General features: G+C 43.0%; 1 protein-coding gene across 1 annotated transcript in view; it reads left to right on the top strand.

The window, feature by feature from the left end:
- Nucleotides 1-1,435: 1,435 nt before the first annotated feature.
- Nucleotides 1,436-15,138, top strand: part of pofut2 (protein O-fucosyltransferase 2) — a 45,447-nt gene continuing 31,744 nt past the window's right edge. The window contains exons 1-5 of the mRNA XM_084309912.1: nt 1,436-1,659; nt 2,315-2,568; nt 5,586-5,730; nt 7,909-8,019; nt 9,149-9,215. Of these exons, the coding sequence (XP_084166038.1) occupies nt 1,481-1,659; nt 2,315-2,568; nt 5,586-5,730; nt 7,909-8,019; nt 9,149-9,215 (756 nt within the window). The 5' untranslated portion in view covers nt 1,436-1,480. The remainder of the gene's footprint in view (nt 1,660-2,314; nt 2,569-5,585; nt 5,731-7,908; nt 8,020-9,148; nt 9,216-15,138) is intronic.

Here is a 15,138-nt window from a genome sequence, read left to right as displayed (position 1 = left end):
GAAAACTTCAGGCAGATCAGGCCCTGCCTGCCAGTTAATGCTGCAAGGATGTTTCTGCATTCAATGATTTTATCACACATCGAGTAGGCCTACTGTTTTATCAACTGGTCTCTTTTATATGTCACTACTCTTACACCAATATAATTACTCTACAAAAAAGCCATAAAAGTATTTGATAGGAAACCAATTTCATTTCATCACTGTAATGTTTTAGAAAAACATAACATGCTAAGTTTCGAGAATTTCCAAGTTTTCAAATATACTTGCTTCATGTACAAGGTTCTGCATGGACTTGCCCCTCCCCCATTGAATGAGTTCATCCAACAGAAAGCAGACACTGGCATTACCACCAGGGCTATCAGTAGAGGGGACTGTAAGGTGCCTTTTTGGTATACTACCATTGCAAAAACTGTGTTCTCTGTTAAAAGTGGTAACTACTGGAATAGCCTGCCAGTTGTGATTAGAGAGTGCCCTACATACTCCATGTTCAAGACCCATCTTAAACTGCATCTTAAGGCAAACCAGAACTGTGATCATTTTTAATCTGATTTAGTTTATGCAACTTGTTTATTGTTTTATTGCCGGCCCACACACTGGCCCACACACCGGCCCACATAATGGCCCACACACCGGCCCACACACTACACCGGCCCACACACTACACCGGCCCACACACCGGCCCACACACTGGCCCACACACCGGCCCACACACTGGCCCACATACTGGCCCACACACCGGCCCACACACCGGCCCACATACTGGCCCACACACCGGCCCACACACTGGCCCACATTAGTGGCCCACACACCGACTCACACACTGGCCCACACACTGGCCCACACATCGGCCCACATTAGTGGCCCACACACTGGCCCAAAAAAAAAAAGTAAAAAAAAAAAAAAAAAAAAAAAAAGTATAATTTTTTTTTTTTTTTTTTTTTTTTTGGACCAGCCCACTTTGGTCCCGGCCCATCGGGATTCGTCCCGAACGTCCCGATGGCCAGTCCGCCACTGAGCATGTGTTAGTGGAGTGTAGCAAATAAAAACAAGAGAAGAAAGGTTGGAGAGAGACCACATCAAGCTGGAGGTGAGAGAAGTGTTGCGACTGAGCTCAGGGAATGTGGGGTACATGGCCATTTCCCCCCTTCTAAATAGTACAGGTTTGAGTGGTAGCAGAGTAGTCTATAGTAAAAGCATGTGCATAATCCATCTAGATCCACACTCCATTTCAGTAGGTGGCGGTAATGCACCAAAACGCTTGTGCCAACCGCCAATAAAAACCAGAAGAAGAAGAACTGTACATTGGAGGGGGTTGGCTGTTTGTGGAGCTCCCTCTGGTGTTGTGGTTGTGGTATTCATAGATATATAGATATCTATGGTGGTATTCACGGACCTTTGGGAAGTATCAACATAAAGTTACAGTTGCTATGCAACCAGAGACGCGATACTCTTCCGGAAGTGCGTGGCCCAAGGAAGGAACATGGCGTACAGACCACCAATCCATATCCCAGTGTTATTTATATTTTCGATACAACTTTTTATTAAATTGTGGCTAACGTTATTCGTAGTTTTTACAACCGTCGTTGCAGCTCACGCTGATGATGCGTTCAGTGCAAGTCACACGGCCACCGTACCAATCGCCGCTGCTAGAGAACTACGGTGAGATTGTTTGCTAACGTTAGCTAGCTAACAGCTAGTACGTAATAACATCAGAGACACTCGTTACACCTCCTGAAAATCCACATGGAATGAAGAGCCCCTAGGTAGAACTCACCACCACCAGACAGAGTGAGCTAATGGATAATCATTGTTAATTATAATGTTATATCTCCCAATGCCATGAGCAAGACACACCATCGCTACGTATGCCATCATGGTCCATGGGAATTTTAATGACTTACATGGATAGAGTTTAGCCCCTTTCGTGACTGTGATGCACGCCAAGCCAACAGGGTTTGGAGGACGAGTGAATCCAAACCCTAGTGTTGGCGTGCATCACAGTCACGAAAGGGGCTAGCCGCTAATGGATGAATGAAAACTTTATTTAACAGATTGCAGAATGGGTACCCTACAGGCTCAATACACACAATTGTTAAGGGGATGCAGACCAGAGAAAGACTTTCGTCTTGTTTACATCAGGGTCCCCCATTTTCAATTCATAGTGACATTTATGACATACACAACATGACATCATGACATTTATGGCATAGGGACATACATGACATACAGGTATATAGTACTGTTACATTTGTGACATATGATATGCAAATATTTACCATCTCAACACCCCCCCACCCCCCTCTTCCCATCTCAGGTATCTGCTGTATGACGTCAATCCCCCAGAGGGCTTCAACCTGCGGCGGGACGTCTACATCCGCATGGCGTCCCTGGTGAAGACCCTGAGGAAGGAGGGGGGAGACTGGGTGCTGGTGCTGCCTCCCTGGGGGCGTCTCTACCACTGGCAGAGCCCCGACATCCACCAGGTCCGCATCCCCTGGGGGGAGTTCTTCAGCCTCACCAGCCTCCAGGCCAATGTACCCGTCGTGGAGTATGATGAATTTATCGCCGGTGAGCGCTTTTATTTAGCTGCATGGACTGGGTTCCACCAACTGTGAGAAAGTTTGTTCATAAGTTGGTCTATGCAAGAACAGAGAGACTATAAGGCTCAGCTTCTTCCCCCAGGCCTTCAGAACATTGAACACTGATCTCTCCACATACAAGTAGCCATGAGCACACACATACACACACAACACACATTCTGCATTCGCTCACACACAAACGGCCACTTTAAACACAATGAAAAGGACACTTTAAAGGAATGAGGAAAAAAAGGTCACTTTAAGGAAAGAACTGTTGTGGTTCTTGTATAATATAGTATAGTTTAGAAATAGCAAGTATAGCATTAGGATATAGAGTAAAACTGTATATTGTATAGTAGTGTATAGGACCCAGTGCCTTAATTCGTAGCTAACATAGTATTGCATTTATCTCAGGACTTTAACATGTCTATTTTATTATCTCTACTTATTTTATTTACTATTGTAGTAGTGCACAATCAAAGTGGGCATGGCCACCTGCATTTCACTGTATGCCCTGGTATGTATGTGACAAACCTCTTGAATCTTGTAAACTACTGAGGAGTCGGTCGCAGTCAACCAGCACCTGCTAACGGGTCGGACCCTTTAGCTCAGCTGGTTAGTGCAGCCGCCTATGGATCCTATCGTCCAAGGTTCAAATCCACTTGGTTACATTGGTGGCAGTGATGGGATCTTGCTGCCCTGTGAATCTGTATCCATACGTAGCAATGGGGGTGGGATCTCAGTGCCTTAACCCCCCGGGAAAGTGTGCGCGTGGACAGTAGAAAGTGTGAGGATGCATTTCTCAGGGGGGAGGACGACTGTAAACTACTGATGAGTCGGTCGCTGTCAACCAGCACCTACAGGTTTGACCCTTTAGCTCAGCTTGTTAGTGCAGCTGCCTGTGGATCCTATGGTCCCAGGCTCAAATTAACTCGGTTACACTACCTATGCAGCAGTGGTCCTGTTTTGTTCAATACTCACACTGCCCGGGTTACGCCAAGGACACATTGGAAGCCAAAGTGCCGGGAAGAGCAGCCCATTTCCTTTCGGCACCCTTGTTAACAGATTGGACTGTTGAAACCGGCCACGCTGGCGAGCGTCACATGTGTTTGGAGCAGGGGAGCAGAATCACTTCTTGACCGGCGTAGCGAAATGGCCTCTGGTGTGTGAATGGTCAGGCTCCTGTTCGCACGAGAATGGCGCTTCGGTGTCTGTTGAAACGTTAGATTCAAGATTCAAGAGTTTATTTGTCACATACATACCAGGGCATACAGTGAAATGCGGGTGGCCATGCCCGCTTTGATTGTGCAATAATACATTAAATAAGTAGAAGATAATAAAATAGACATACAATAGACATGATAAAATAGACATATTAAAGTCTTGAGATAAATGTAATACAATGTTAGCTACGAATTAAGGCACTGGGTCCTATGTACCACTACTATACAATATTATACAGTTTTTACTCTATATCCTTATGCTATGCTTGCTATTTCTAAACTATAGTATACAAGAACCACAACAGTTCTTTCCTTAAAGTGACCTTTCCCCCCACCCTCATTTCTTTAAAGTGTCCTTTCCATTGTGTTTAAAGTGACCGTTTGTGTGTGAGCGAATGCAGAATGTGTGTGTGTATGTGTGTGCTCATGTGTACTTGTGTGTGGAGAGATCGTGTTAGGGGTTCCATTCCCTGTGTAGCTCGATGGTTAGAGTGTGGTACCAACACTGCCAACACACACACAGTCATAGTATAATAACTTAATTAAATACTCCAACCCACACATCAGACCAAAACAAAAAAATATTTAAACAAACTGCAACACCAAGTGGGGCTCTTTTGCCTAGAGGTTGCTGTTTGATGGCATTGCAGATTTTACCTTCAATATTAGCGTGTAAGTGTTTCTGCTTCAGATGTATTGATTGGTTATAAGTATAACTGTTTTAGTGCACCTTCTCTGAGCACAGCCAACTCTCAGTAGGCCTATGTCGAGGGGCGTGGCCATCTGTTCATTGACAGAAGATGTCAAGTTTCAAATTCATGGGACCAGTGTGATCGGTTGCTTGCATTTGCATTTTCACGGTTGCTTTTGATGTTTTTGAACCACTAAAGTGAACTGAATTGTAGCAAACTAGTTTCATTACTGGACTAGCTAGCTGATATCCTCTTTTACAGGAAGCAGATTGGCTATCTGAAATGGTTTGATTATGATGATGACAGCCAGGAGGATAGTTTCTCAAGGAGATTTAGACATATTTCCACAATACTCACAGCTATAACATTTGGGTAACTTGGGTAACTCATTGACATGCGTTCTGTTAAACAATACAATGGGATTGAAAAACAAGATTTTCATTGTACTGGTTCTTTAACTCATTCAGCGCCAGAGGGCGCTGTGTACTGTGGTTGAAAGGCCAACACTTTAAAGTATAGGAATACGTGGCAGGGCTATAATTGTATTATATATTATAGCTATGGATACAATACTATTGCCCATTTGACATCGAGTATCTATCGTTCAATATGTGAAGAAAAAAAATGTCATCCAAAAACATTCCCGTTTTATACCGTGGTGAATATAAGTATGGTTTTAGGGAGGCTGGTAATAGCCCCCAACATGTATTATACTAAATGCATTGGCGTTCCGTCCCTACACACGCTACAATTAAAAAATCAAATGCATATGATAGGTATTATGTTCCATCATGATCTCAGACTCATTCCCTATGATAACACCAGGCTCCCTGGATGGATAATGAATGGAAATATCGAATAAAACAAATAACGATGAAAACCCGACGGGTTTGGCGCTCAAGCATCGGCGAGTTAACATGCGATATCTCGGGTCTGGCCCTAAATGAGTTAAAGGGGCACCAAAATGATGTATTGTTCCACTTTGTATAAGCAAGCACCAAGCCAAACTCCTTGTATGTGTGTAAATATACTTGCTATATTGCTTCCAATTCTGATCTGATTCAGTTCTTGCCCCTCTCTCTCCGGCTCAGAGTCTGGAGGTCCGTTCATCGACCAGGTGTTGGTTCTGCAGAACTATGCTGAGGGCTGGACAGACGGGAAGTGGGAGGAGAAGGTGGAGGAACGGCCCTGCATCGAGAGACTGATGTACTCCAAGGATAAACAAAGCTACTACAGGTAGAGTTACACAGTCAATCTCTATATTGAGACTGTTATTATACTGTACGTATAGCAAGCAATATCGGCCGGTGTTGAATAGGGATGCAGCACCGAGACGTTTCTTTTACAACACAACATGTGATAAATATAGGGCACAACCTGAATGTATATTTAAAGGAGAAATTAACTGAAATGTATTTTGTTCTTTAAACAAAAGTCCTTGTAACTGTTATTATTTTGTTCACTTAGCAGGTGCATTAAGCAGAACTCTAGCTGTATAAAGGTCACAAAAATGACAATTCTCCATTCTGCCACATATTGGCATTATTTATTTGCATAATGCAGTGTAGTCCGTAAGTCCCAAGTGAAAAATTGTTTTGTCTCTGTACTCTTGCACATTGGATTTTAAATGGAATAGTATGATGTTAAAGTGTTAACGTTCAGCTATAACTTTCAGGGTGTTTACAGCCATATCGGCTGAACAACATAGGAATTGTAGACCTTTTTATATATAGTCCCCCCATTTGAAATTAACATAAACTTAAAAGTGCTATAGATAACATTCTTGAGACTGATTTTGTGGATCCACTGAATGTTTGTTTTATTTTTTTATATCCAAATGAGTGTATTCTATAGTAGTGGTGTCAGTTCTGAAACAGAACATGTACCTATGAACATTCCCCTGGGTGCTCTCAGTGTTAACTATAGCAGTTTTCCCAATTCATTGTCTATAGAGCAGCTTAGATTTGGGAGAGTTGCTCATTTTCACTAATATTTCTGTACCGTCTTAGACCAGAGGAATAACATGTATGAGTTCTAAAATTGGGTGTAGTTGCCCTTTTTATGGGATTTATTTATGTACAGTGGGTTCTCCATCAGAATACCCAAACACAGCATGTACTATGTAGTTGTCTTCTCTGTGTTATGTTGACTAGTTCCCGTGGGTTAAAAGAAAATATAAATCACCACCCTTCTGTCACTAGCAGTGAAAATACAGATGGGTTGCAATTTCAGTGACTTTCCCGTCCAATTTGACTACGGAAGTCAATGGAGGAATCAGACGAGGAGAAGTCACTGACACTGCGTCTATCTGTACTTTCACTGACGGTGACAGGGGGGTGATGATTTATATTTTCTCTTTCCCATCTGAAGGCCACTCCGCCGGGTCGGAGGCTCGGGTTAACGGAACCACCCCGCGGTTCTGGAGGCCACTCTACCCGGTAGGAGGCTCGGGCTAACGGAGCCCCTTCCAGAGGGCCACTCCATCCGGATGGAGGCCAGAGCCTAACGGAAGCCACTTCTTCTCCCTCTCCCCCATCTTCCCTCTCATGGCGCTCGCTCCATTTGCCTCATCCCCAATCTGCCAGTTACTGTCTGTTGCGGCCTTGCTCCAGATCCCCCAATAGCTTTGTATACTTATTTCCTGTGGTCATCACAAGTCTGAACTAGTGAAATATTAATCGTAGTTCATGTAAAATCAGCTGTGTGTTGGGGATTGTATTACTGTATTGTATATTAGTACACTGCACAGTATTGTATATTGTATGGTAACTACGTCTATTCTGCATCGAACATTGTACATATGTCTAAACTGAACACTGTGACCTCATTTTTTTACTTCTAATTTTACTATGTTATTTTATTTCATACTTATCTTGTCTTGCACAGTCTCTGGAGCGTAACAGTAAGAAGCATTTTGTATAAAGGTATTCTGTACTTCTGTATGACAACTATTAAAGAAACTTGAAAACTTGAAACTTGAAACTGTACATTTTTACACTAAAAGTTTCACTCCAAATATCTGCTTTCTGCCTGCTTGATTTACTAATAATCTGTATTGATATTGGCCTTGCAAAAAACATACGGTACGCAGATATATCTTTGGCGAGGTGCACGTTAACTCCAGCTGGCAGCCTCTGTAGCCTATACCGGGACCACAGACACCTCGCGGCGTAGGCAGTGACGTTTTAATGTTGGACCCTGAATTAGCCTTTAGGAAGCAGTTTTATAAAGTGTTACCCCATTGACTTCCACTAGCATTGCTAACAGATGCTAACAATGTCTGCTGCTACTTCGATCCAAGTGCTTTTTGGATTGACTAAAATGACTCAAAGTTTGTGATAAACTAGATAGGAACCCTCTATTTTAATGTTATCCCCCCCCCCCCTTCTGAAAATGGTTCTGTCCGTTCCTCAGGGGCTGGTTCTGGGGCTACGAGGAGACGCGCGGTCGGAACGTCACCTGTCTCTCAGCTCAGGGACATGCCTCCATCTTGGCCTCGCTCCTTCAGAAAAACATCATAGCCACGTGAGTTTGCAGCATTGAAAAGGGGGGATGATGTGCATGTATCGTATAATTGACCATATTTACACAGCGACCATTCTGCTCTCGTGTCATGCTCAGTTTGGGATTCCTTTCCACCTTGTTCCCACCTAGGGTGGAAATGAATCCCAACCTGAGCATGACACGAGCAAAATGGCCACCGTGTGATATGGTTAATGCAGAGATTGGAACCAATCCCCTCAGTCTGCTTGGTATTCTCCTAGATATGTATGACTGGATGGTGGTTTTAGAGGTTGTGCTGTAGCCTGTGTCTCTCGGACGGCTTTTCTGTTGTAAATGGACTACATTTATGCCAAACGTATGCCAAAGCGAAAGCGCTTTACAACTTACAGGTATGCCTCACACATTCACCGATTCAATCACACATTCACACACTGACGGCGGAGGTAACCACACAAGGTGCCAACCTGTTCATCGGTAGCAGTTAGGGGTTAAGTGTCTTGCTCAAGGACACTTAAAGGCCCCATGAAATCAAAATGGATGTTTGTCATTTCCTGAAAAAATATATATATAATAATTTGGATGAGTCATCCAGCACACAGGGTCGTATACTAATTTTGCATCCAATGAAATGCTTTCTAGAATGACATTTACACTCACATTGTAACTGAGCTAGCACTCTGCCTCTTTAACTAAATTGAACAAATGTTCAATGTTAACTTGCTAAGTAATGTTACTAATGTTGCTAACCTATGTTCCTAACCTAATGGGTCGACCGTAATGCACATTCAGCACTATTGGCAAGTCCCTCCATAGCTTCCTGTTTTTACAGGAAACACATAAATATGTGAAATCATGGCACAAGGGTATTCTGCTAGCCATTTCATAGGGACTATAAACATGCTGCCGGGAGGAGCCAGAATCGAACCGAGAACCTTCTGATTACCAGACGACCGCTCTACCTCTGGAACCACTGTCATTGTATTTTTGTATTATATACCGGTACTGTAATTACCAAACCTATTTGTGAGTAGCGGAAAGACACATTTTGCTTCCTTAGCCGTTCAGTGAAGTCTTGCCAAGGACTTTGCTTTCCCCCGATGTCAGAGACAGTTGCAGGAATGAGCTCTTTGCACGTGTTGCTACTTTGCAGGTCAGTTATGTTGGACAGAGCGGAGACCGTCTTGCATGACCACTACGCTGGGAAGGATTACTGGGATGTAAGTCAAGCACTTTCTCACTGATGATTCTGATTCCAAGTACTTAAATGTCCCCTCCACTCAAAAGCTTGGTTGTTTTTTCTACAGTTAACTCCTCTTGGAGTCATATCTTTGACTATACAGATTGTCCTTCTTTGAACATTCTTCCACTGGAGGGGGGGGGGGGGGGGCTTCCTCAAAATCTGAGCCACCTGTGTCATGTAACTAATCTTGCGAACCTATTATGGTTGCTATTGCCCAGCTGACCACACTGTCATCCAGGAAATGTTAACTGATGATGTGAACCTTGTATTATAAGTTGATATATCTAGTGATCTATGCACAAATAAATGTCAGCGAATCTCAAGATTGTGTAATCTGTTGTGTTTGGGTGAAACTCATTTTTGGCAAACCGTTTTGGTGAAAGGGAAAGTTACCCACTTGGGGGAAGACGTGAGGGGAGAAGGGGGGCGGGGTGTTCATAGATCCTTGCATTCTCGTTCTTTCAATGAAGACATTTTCAGTCGTTTATTGAAATTATTTTAATGGAAAAACCATGCCAAACAAATTGTTATTGAATATAGAACATTATACAACAACACATTGATGGCCACTGGGATTAGACAGGCCCCACTCTATAAGGCCAGCTTCTCATAACAAGGTTTAACTATGCGTGAGGTTGTTTGTAGAGCTAAATCTATATTTTAAATTATTGCTATGTGTCTATTGTCATTGTCAATTGACACTATAAACCTTCCCTTATGCCATAAAGAATTTTTTTTTTCATCAATACGTTCCCATTTTATAGCGTCGTGAATATGAACTTTATATCTGATTGGTCTAGGCTAATTCCTGCAAAACGAGTTACAGGGCGCTAAGCTAATAACGTTAAATCGATTGGCGTTTTGGCCATACACAAGCTAATAACGTTAAATCGATTGGCGTTTCGGCCATACACAAGCTAGAGATAAAAATCAAAATGCATATGATCGATATCATGTTCCACCATGAATGCATGAAAGGGGGGGGGGGCGGGGGAAGTCGTTTTTGATTATTGATTACCAATAACGGCATTCGTTATTGAAGCCTCATACACTGATGAGAGGCTTGGCTATCAGAGCAAGGCCCGATCGGGCTGTACTTTATGTCAAATAGCTCTTACCTGTGGCCGGTTGGATCCCAAAAAGGATTTCCCAGTTATTGATCGGCATCTGGTAGATCGATATGTCCATTGGCTGATGCTATATTCCTTTACTTTACTGCATACTGAATTCGGTGTCGCAAAAAGTATTCCATGCGATCTGATGAAGGCATAGCTTCAGGCTAACAGAAAAAGTAGGCCAGAATGAAAAACGAATAACATCCGGTCTGAAAACAAGGAGTACTCCATTCTCGAGACAGAGCCACTACCAGGATCTGGCCGGTAATGCACTTTTCCGAATCCCAAGAGTAGGGTATATCTGCAGTGCCGCTCCGTGACATTGAGTAGGTTATTAAAATGCAATAAAAGCAAAAACGAGTTTATCACGTATATATACGTAGTTGGCCCTTTAACACATTAACTGCCACGCTTATATCCATCGATGTTTGATCACTGCCAGCACTGTAAGTCTATGGAGATGTTCACCTTCTTTGCAGGGCTATAACTTTTTAAATTGTATTGTTAAATTGACATTACTATGGCCCATTCAACATCGATTATCTATCGTTCAGGATGTAGGACGTTTTACTTTTTCATTCACACATTCATACGAAAATACCGTCTAGAGTATAAATATGTTTTTATCGTTTTCTGCAGTAATTCCTAGAATGTGAGATATAGGCATAAATGCATATACATTTTTAATATAGCGTTGATCGGTATCAAACGGCATTTGATAATCTAATAATATTAGATTATCAAATGCCGTTTGATACCGATCAACGCTATATTAAAAATTTCAACTGTACATGGTCCTAAACGTTATGACTGATTATGCACGGGTGAATGGGGGGGGGTCGTTTATAATTCCGTGATCGTCGTTAAATGCTTCATGTAGTATGGGTGATATAGATCAGAGCAGTTTGTATGGATAATAATAATCAAAAACGCTGAAACTCTCGGCAGCTTCCTCATAGCGATGGGGGATGATACTGGAGCAAACGGATCCCAGTTATGTGATGGGGATCGAGGCGATCCATTTCCGGTTTGTATTATACTAATATACGCCCAAATCTTGTCGATTATTGAGTTATGGCAACGATCCATATCCACGGTGTGTGGCTTGAGTCCCGCGACGATAAACAAGTGGCCGGACTGATTTAGGGGACGGACCGAGCTCCAACGAGCATATCTGGTTTGGCAACTCGCCGATCAGCCACCAGGTGGCAGTATTGAAGCGTTGCAGAGTTGTTCCGGCTCAGACAGCATCTGACAAGGCTCCGTGAGTGAAATATGAATACCATGGTGAAAATATGAAATATGATCAGAATAACGTCGTACGCCGTGATCTGGCAGAATTCGCATGAACTTGAAACCCGCTGTATGACGTTTCTGGCGGAGAAAGTGTTAAGCATGACGCCGAATCACGTATATATACGTGGTTGGCCATAAATGTGTTAACACTTTGGATGCCAGCCACAACATAACACGTGTTATCAGCCCGCCCCCTGAATGCCCAGCACGACAATTAGCGTGACTTTTTTATTAGCTATCTGAATTCATATTTCATCAACCGAGTCTACCGTTGGGAAACCAGCCCCACCAGGAGCTCAGATGTGAAAAAGCGCCCCCTATCGTCTCCCAGATAGTAATGCACCCTTTTGGAATGGACTCAATGAAAATGGATGAGAAAAAAAAAATCCAGAATCCACATTTGACTTCTCACGCATGTAACCGGAGATGATCCCAGTCATTGTGGACCATCAGAACAGCGTCTAATATGTGTTTACAGTATGTAGCGTTGGATCAATAAAAGGATCGATTTTTGGAATGGCGATCAGGAATTGGAATAATCTTTTTGGATACCATCTGATCTCGGGTAAGGAATCTATTTTACCAGTCTTAGGATAATCGGACCTGTTTTCACGGAGATATAAGCTTTTCCCCTATGTGTGTGTGTGGCTGTGCGAGCGATCAGGAACTAAGATAATCGATTTTCAGCTTGCGGCCCCAGCGTGCAAACGTACACATATACTATCGATAATCTAGCGTTTATTTGAAAACGATTCATAAATAGGCAGAAAAATTACAACTGTTGTGAAGGATCAGATTAAACCGAATATATATATTTATTTATGGATATATATTGAATAGTATTTGTATATCGTTTGATATCCCTTGTATATTCCTTGTACATATACACGGAATATCCCTTTAGCCTACTATAGCCCATAATAGTTCATTCTCTTATTGGACAAGGACCTGGCGCCAGGGGACAAGCCCCTTGGAGCCAAGTTCAATGGTACCGACGAGACATGTCTCTACTAGCCCCGGCTCTGCGCAGGAATAAGGCTACCGAAAAGAGAGTGGCACTATTTGTTCACCGTGCATATAAATATGGCGCAAGTAAATGTAGAAGTCCTCTTATCCCTTAGTCCTTTACCCTTCTACCCAACTAAGTAACAGAACGTGAAGCCTCACCCCACAATACCGCGTGCGGTGTAGTATGGCCTGTTTGGCCTTAGAATAGCATTGAGACCTTGTGCGAATTAATAGCTGAATTGTCAGAGTTTGGCACCGTATTTCTATTAAGTAATAATAGTCTATTATGTATGGTGCATCGTGCGGTTAGAGTTCTAAAGTGAGCAGCATCCCCGTCGCTTCCTCGTGTTATCTAGAGTCTTAACCAGGTTGGGCAGACCACACGTGGTGCTTTCATCCGAGGAGTTCTAGGCGAGGACCGAGTGGACCTGTACATTGGATTACCTACCCGACGACTGCTGAGCCCTATGCGGCATGGAATATATATTTGCTTTGGTACTTTGATTTGTGGAGCGGATAATCGCCAACACCGGTGAGTGTTGGATTTACCCCGAAAGGAGCCAAGGTGAGACGGCGCTCAGACCAGACTGAGGTCGCCTCGCGTCTTCTTCATTGTGGACCTACAGCTACAGCTACAGCTACAGCCTACAAGAGAGCCAAGGTGTATTCATCTGTGGATCAAGATTCTACTGCACTGTCTTCTGTACTTGAAGTCTCCCTAGACATCGTTGACCAGACGGGATACTGCCGACGGCTCTCCTACCCCCCCTACCGGCTTACAACCGGGAGGACCCCTACAGTATATCCAGCTATAATCATTAAGTGTGCCATCGTTATAATTCCCTAAGAGCCAGGTTGTATACTTGCTTCCTGCGTAACCAGAGATTGGACATTCAGTGTTGATTTGCCTACGAGTACTCATTTGCCTTACAAGTGCATTCAAATCATAAATGTAATAGTAACTATTATATGTACCTTTTGCTATATATTAAATATTTGATTATTACCTTTGTGTGGACCCGATTTCATTGTGGGAAAGTGTTCATCATATTTAGATATCGTGTACTGTATGGCCAGTAGTTAAAGTACATAAAGCGGTAGTGGTTTAATGATACCATACTTATCAATACAGTCAGGGAATTGTACCCCTCAGTTACAACAACGTTCTAGAATATTCCAGTACAGGGCGTTTATCACGGAATCCTTTTATTTTCCTTGAAAACGAGGGCTTTTCAAAATGCTATAAAACGGAAATGAACCGATAAAATAACAATCCGCTTCGACAATGTTGACTGGAAAATGAGTCATTGATAAGCGACGGGCAGATTAGACACATAGCCATAATTTAAAACATAGATTAGGCGATATTAACGCTAACATTGAAGTGGATGGTGGGCACTGAAAGTGTTAAAGGGGACATGCATTATAAATAGCCTTTTCCAGTGATTAGCATGTTTTCCTAGCAATTGGGGATTATATCAATGTGGTCTGTGTCGTTAATTATCATATTGACTCATCATTCTATTCTCGAGTTCACGAGATCCTCCCTCACTCAACTAAGCTGGTCTGATTTGACAGTTTTGCTGATGTGAATATAGCACTGATTTGCATAACTAACGGCCCCTCTATGGTTGACAGCGACAGCAGAGTGAGTGGAAATATCTTCACTTCCTCAAACAGAGCGAGGCAGAGAGCGCATAGCAGGGTTCGAAATTAACGGGGGCTTGGGGCAAAATGCCCTCGAAAATTGACCAAATGCCCTCGAAAATCAGTTAAGGGGGGCAAGAAAAGCCCCTTACAGTTTACTAATTATATATATAATTATATATATGCTCTACAGTGTGAGCATTTCACTCGTATTTGCCCCTAATAATATGTGTGTGCGAACCGGAAAAATCATTTACTTGCAGTGTGCGAGTGAAGATTACAAACAGCTCCGCTGTTAATAGTTCAGAAACTACAAGTCCCACATTCCACAAGGCGCATAAACGTCCAATCACAGTAGAGTTTCCTGCGGTGACGCGGCTGGTTTCATGCGAGAGAAAGGAAATGAAAACACAAACACAGTATGCGCTGGAAAATAAAGTCACGGTACCATAGGCAAGTTATACATTCAGAATCAGACAACGCAAAAAATTCAGCCAGCCATGAAGCCCATTCATTTTAATTTTGAGCATAAGAGAGACTAGGAGAGGGGGAGCTCCAGTAGCTCACCGCGTACCTCGAACGCTATTTCGGCGTCGGGGACAACCGTGCGCGTCACGGATCTGGGGTAGCGAGTTCGACTCCCGGACAAGCCGTACTTTCTCAGAGTGTCTTTCCCCCCATCTATACCCCCATTCAACCTGTGTCTGTCGGTCATACTTGACCAAGAAAAAGCGATAAATGCGAAAAGAACCAGCTGACTGGTCAAAGTAAAAAAAAAAAAGAGAGACTAGGAGAAAGAGGAATCCGGCGAGGCAGCTAATGTTACTGAGGCGG

Source organism: Notolepis coatsorum (assembly GCF_963971535.1).
Source record: "Notolepis coatsorum genome assembly, chromosome: 3".
Classification (NCBI taxonomy): Eukaryota; Metazoa; Chordata; class Actinopteri; order Aulopiformes; family Paralepididae; genus Notolepis; species Notolepis coatsorum.
The sequence above is the reverse complement of the archived record's forward strand: the minus strand, read 5'-3'. Positions and strand labels throughout refer to the sequence as shown.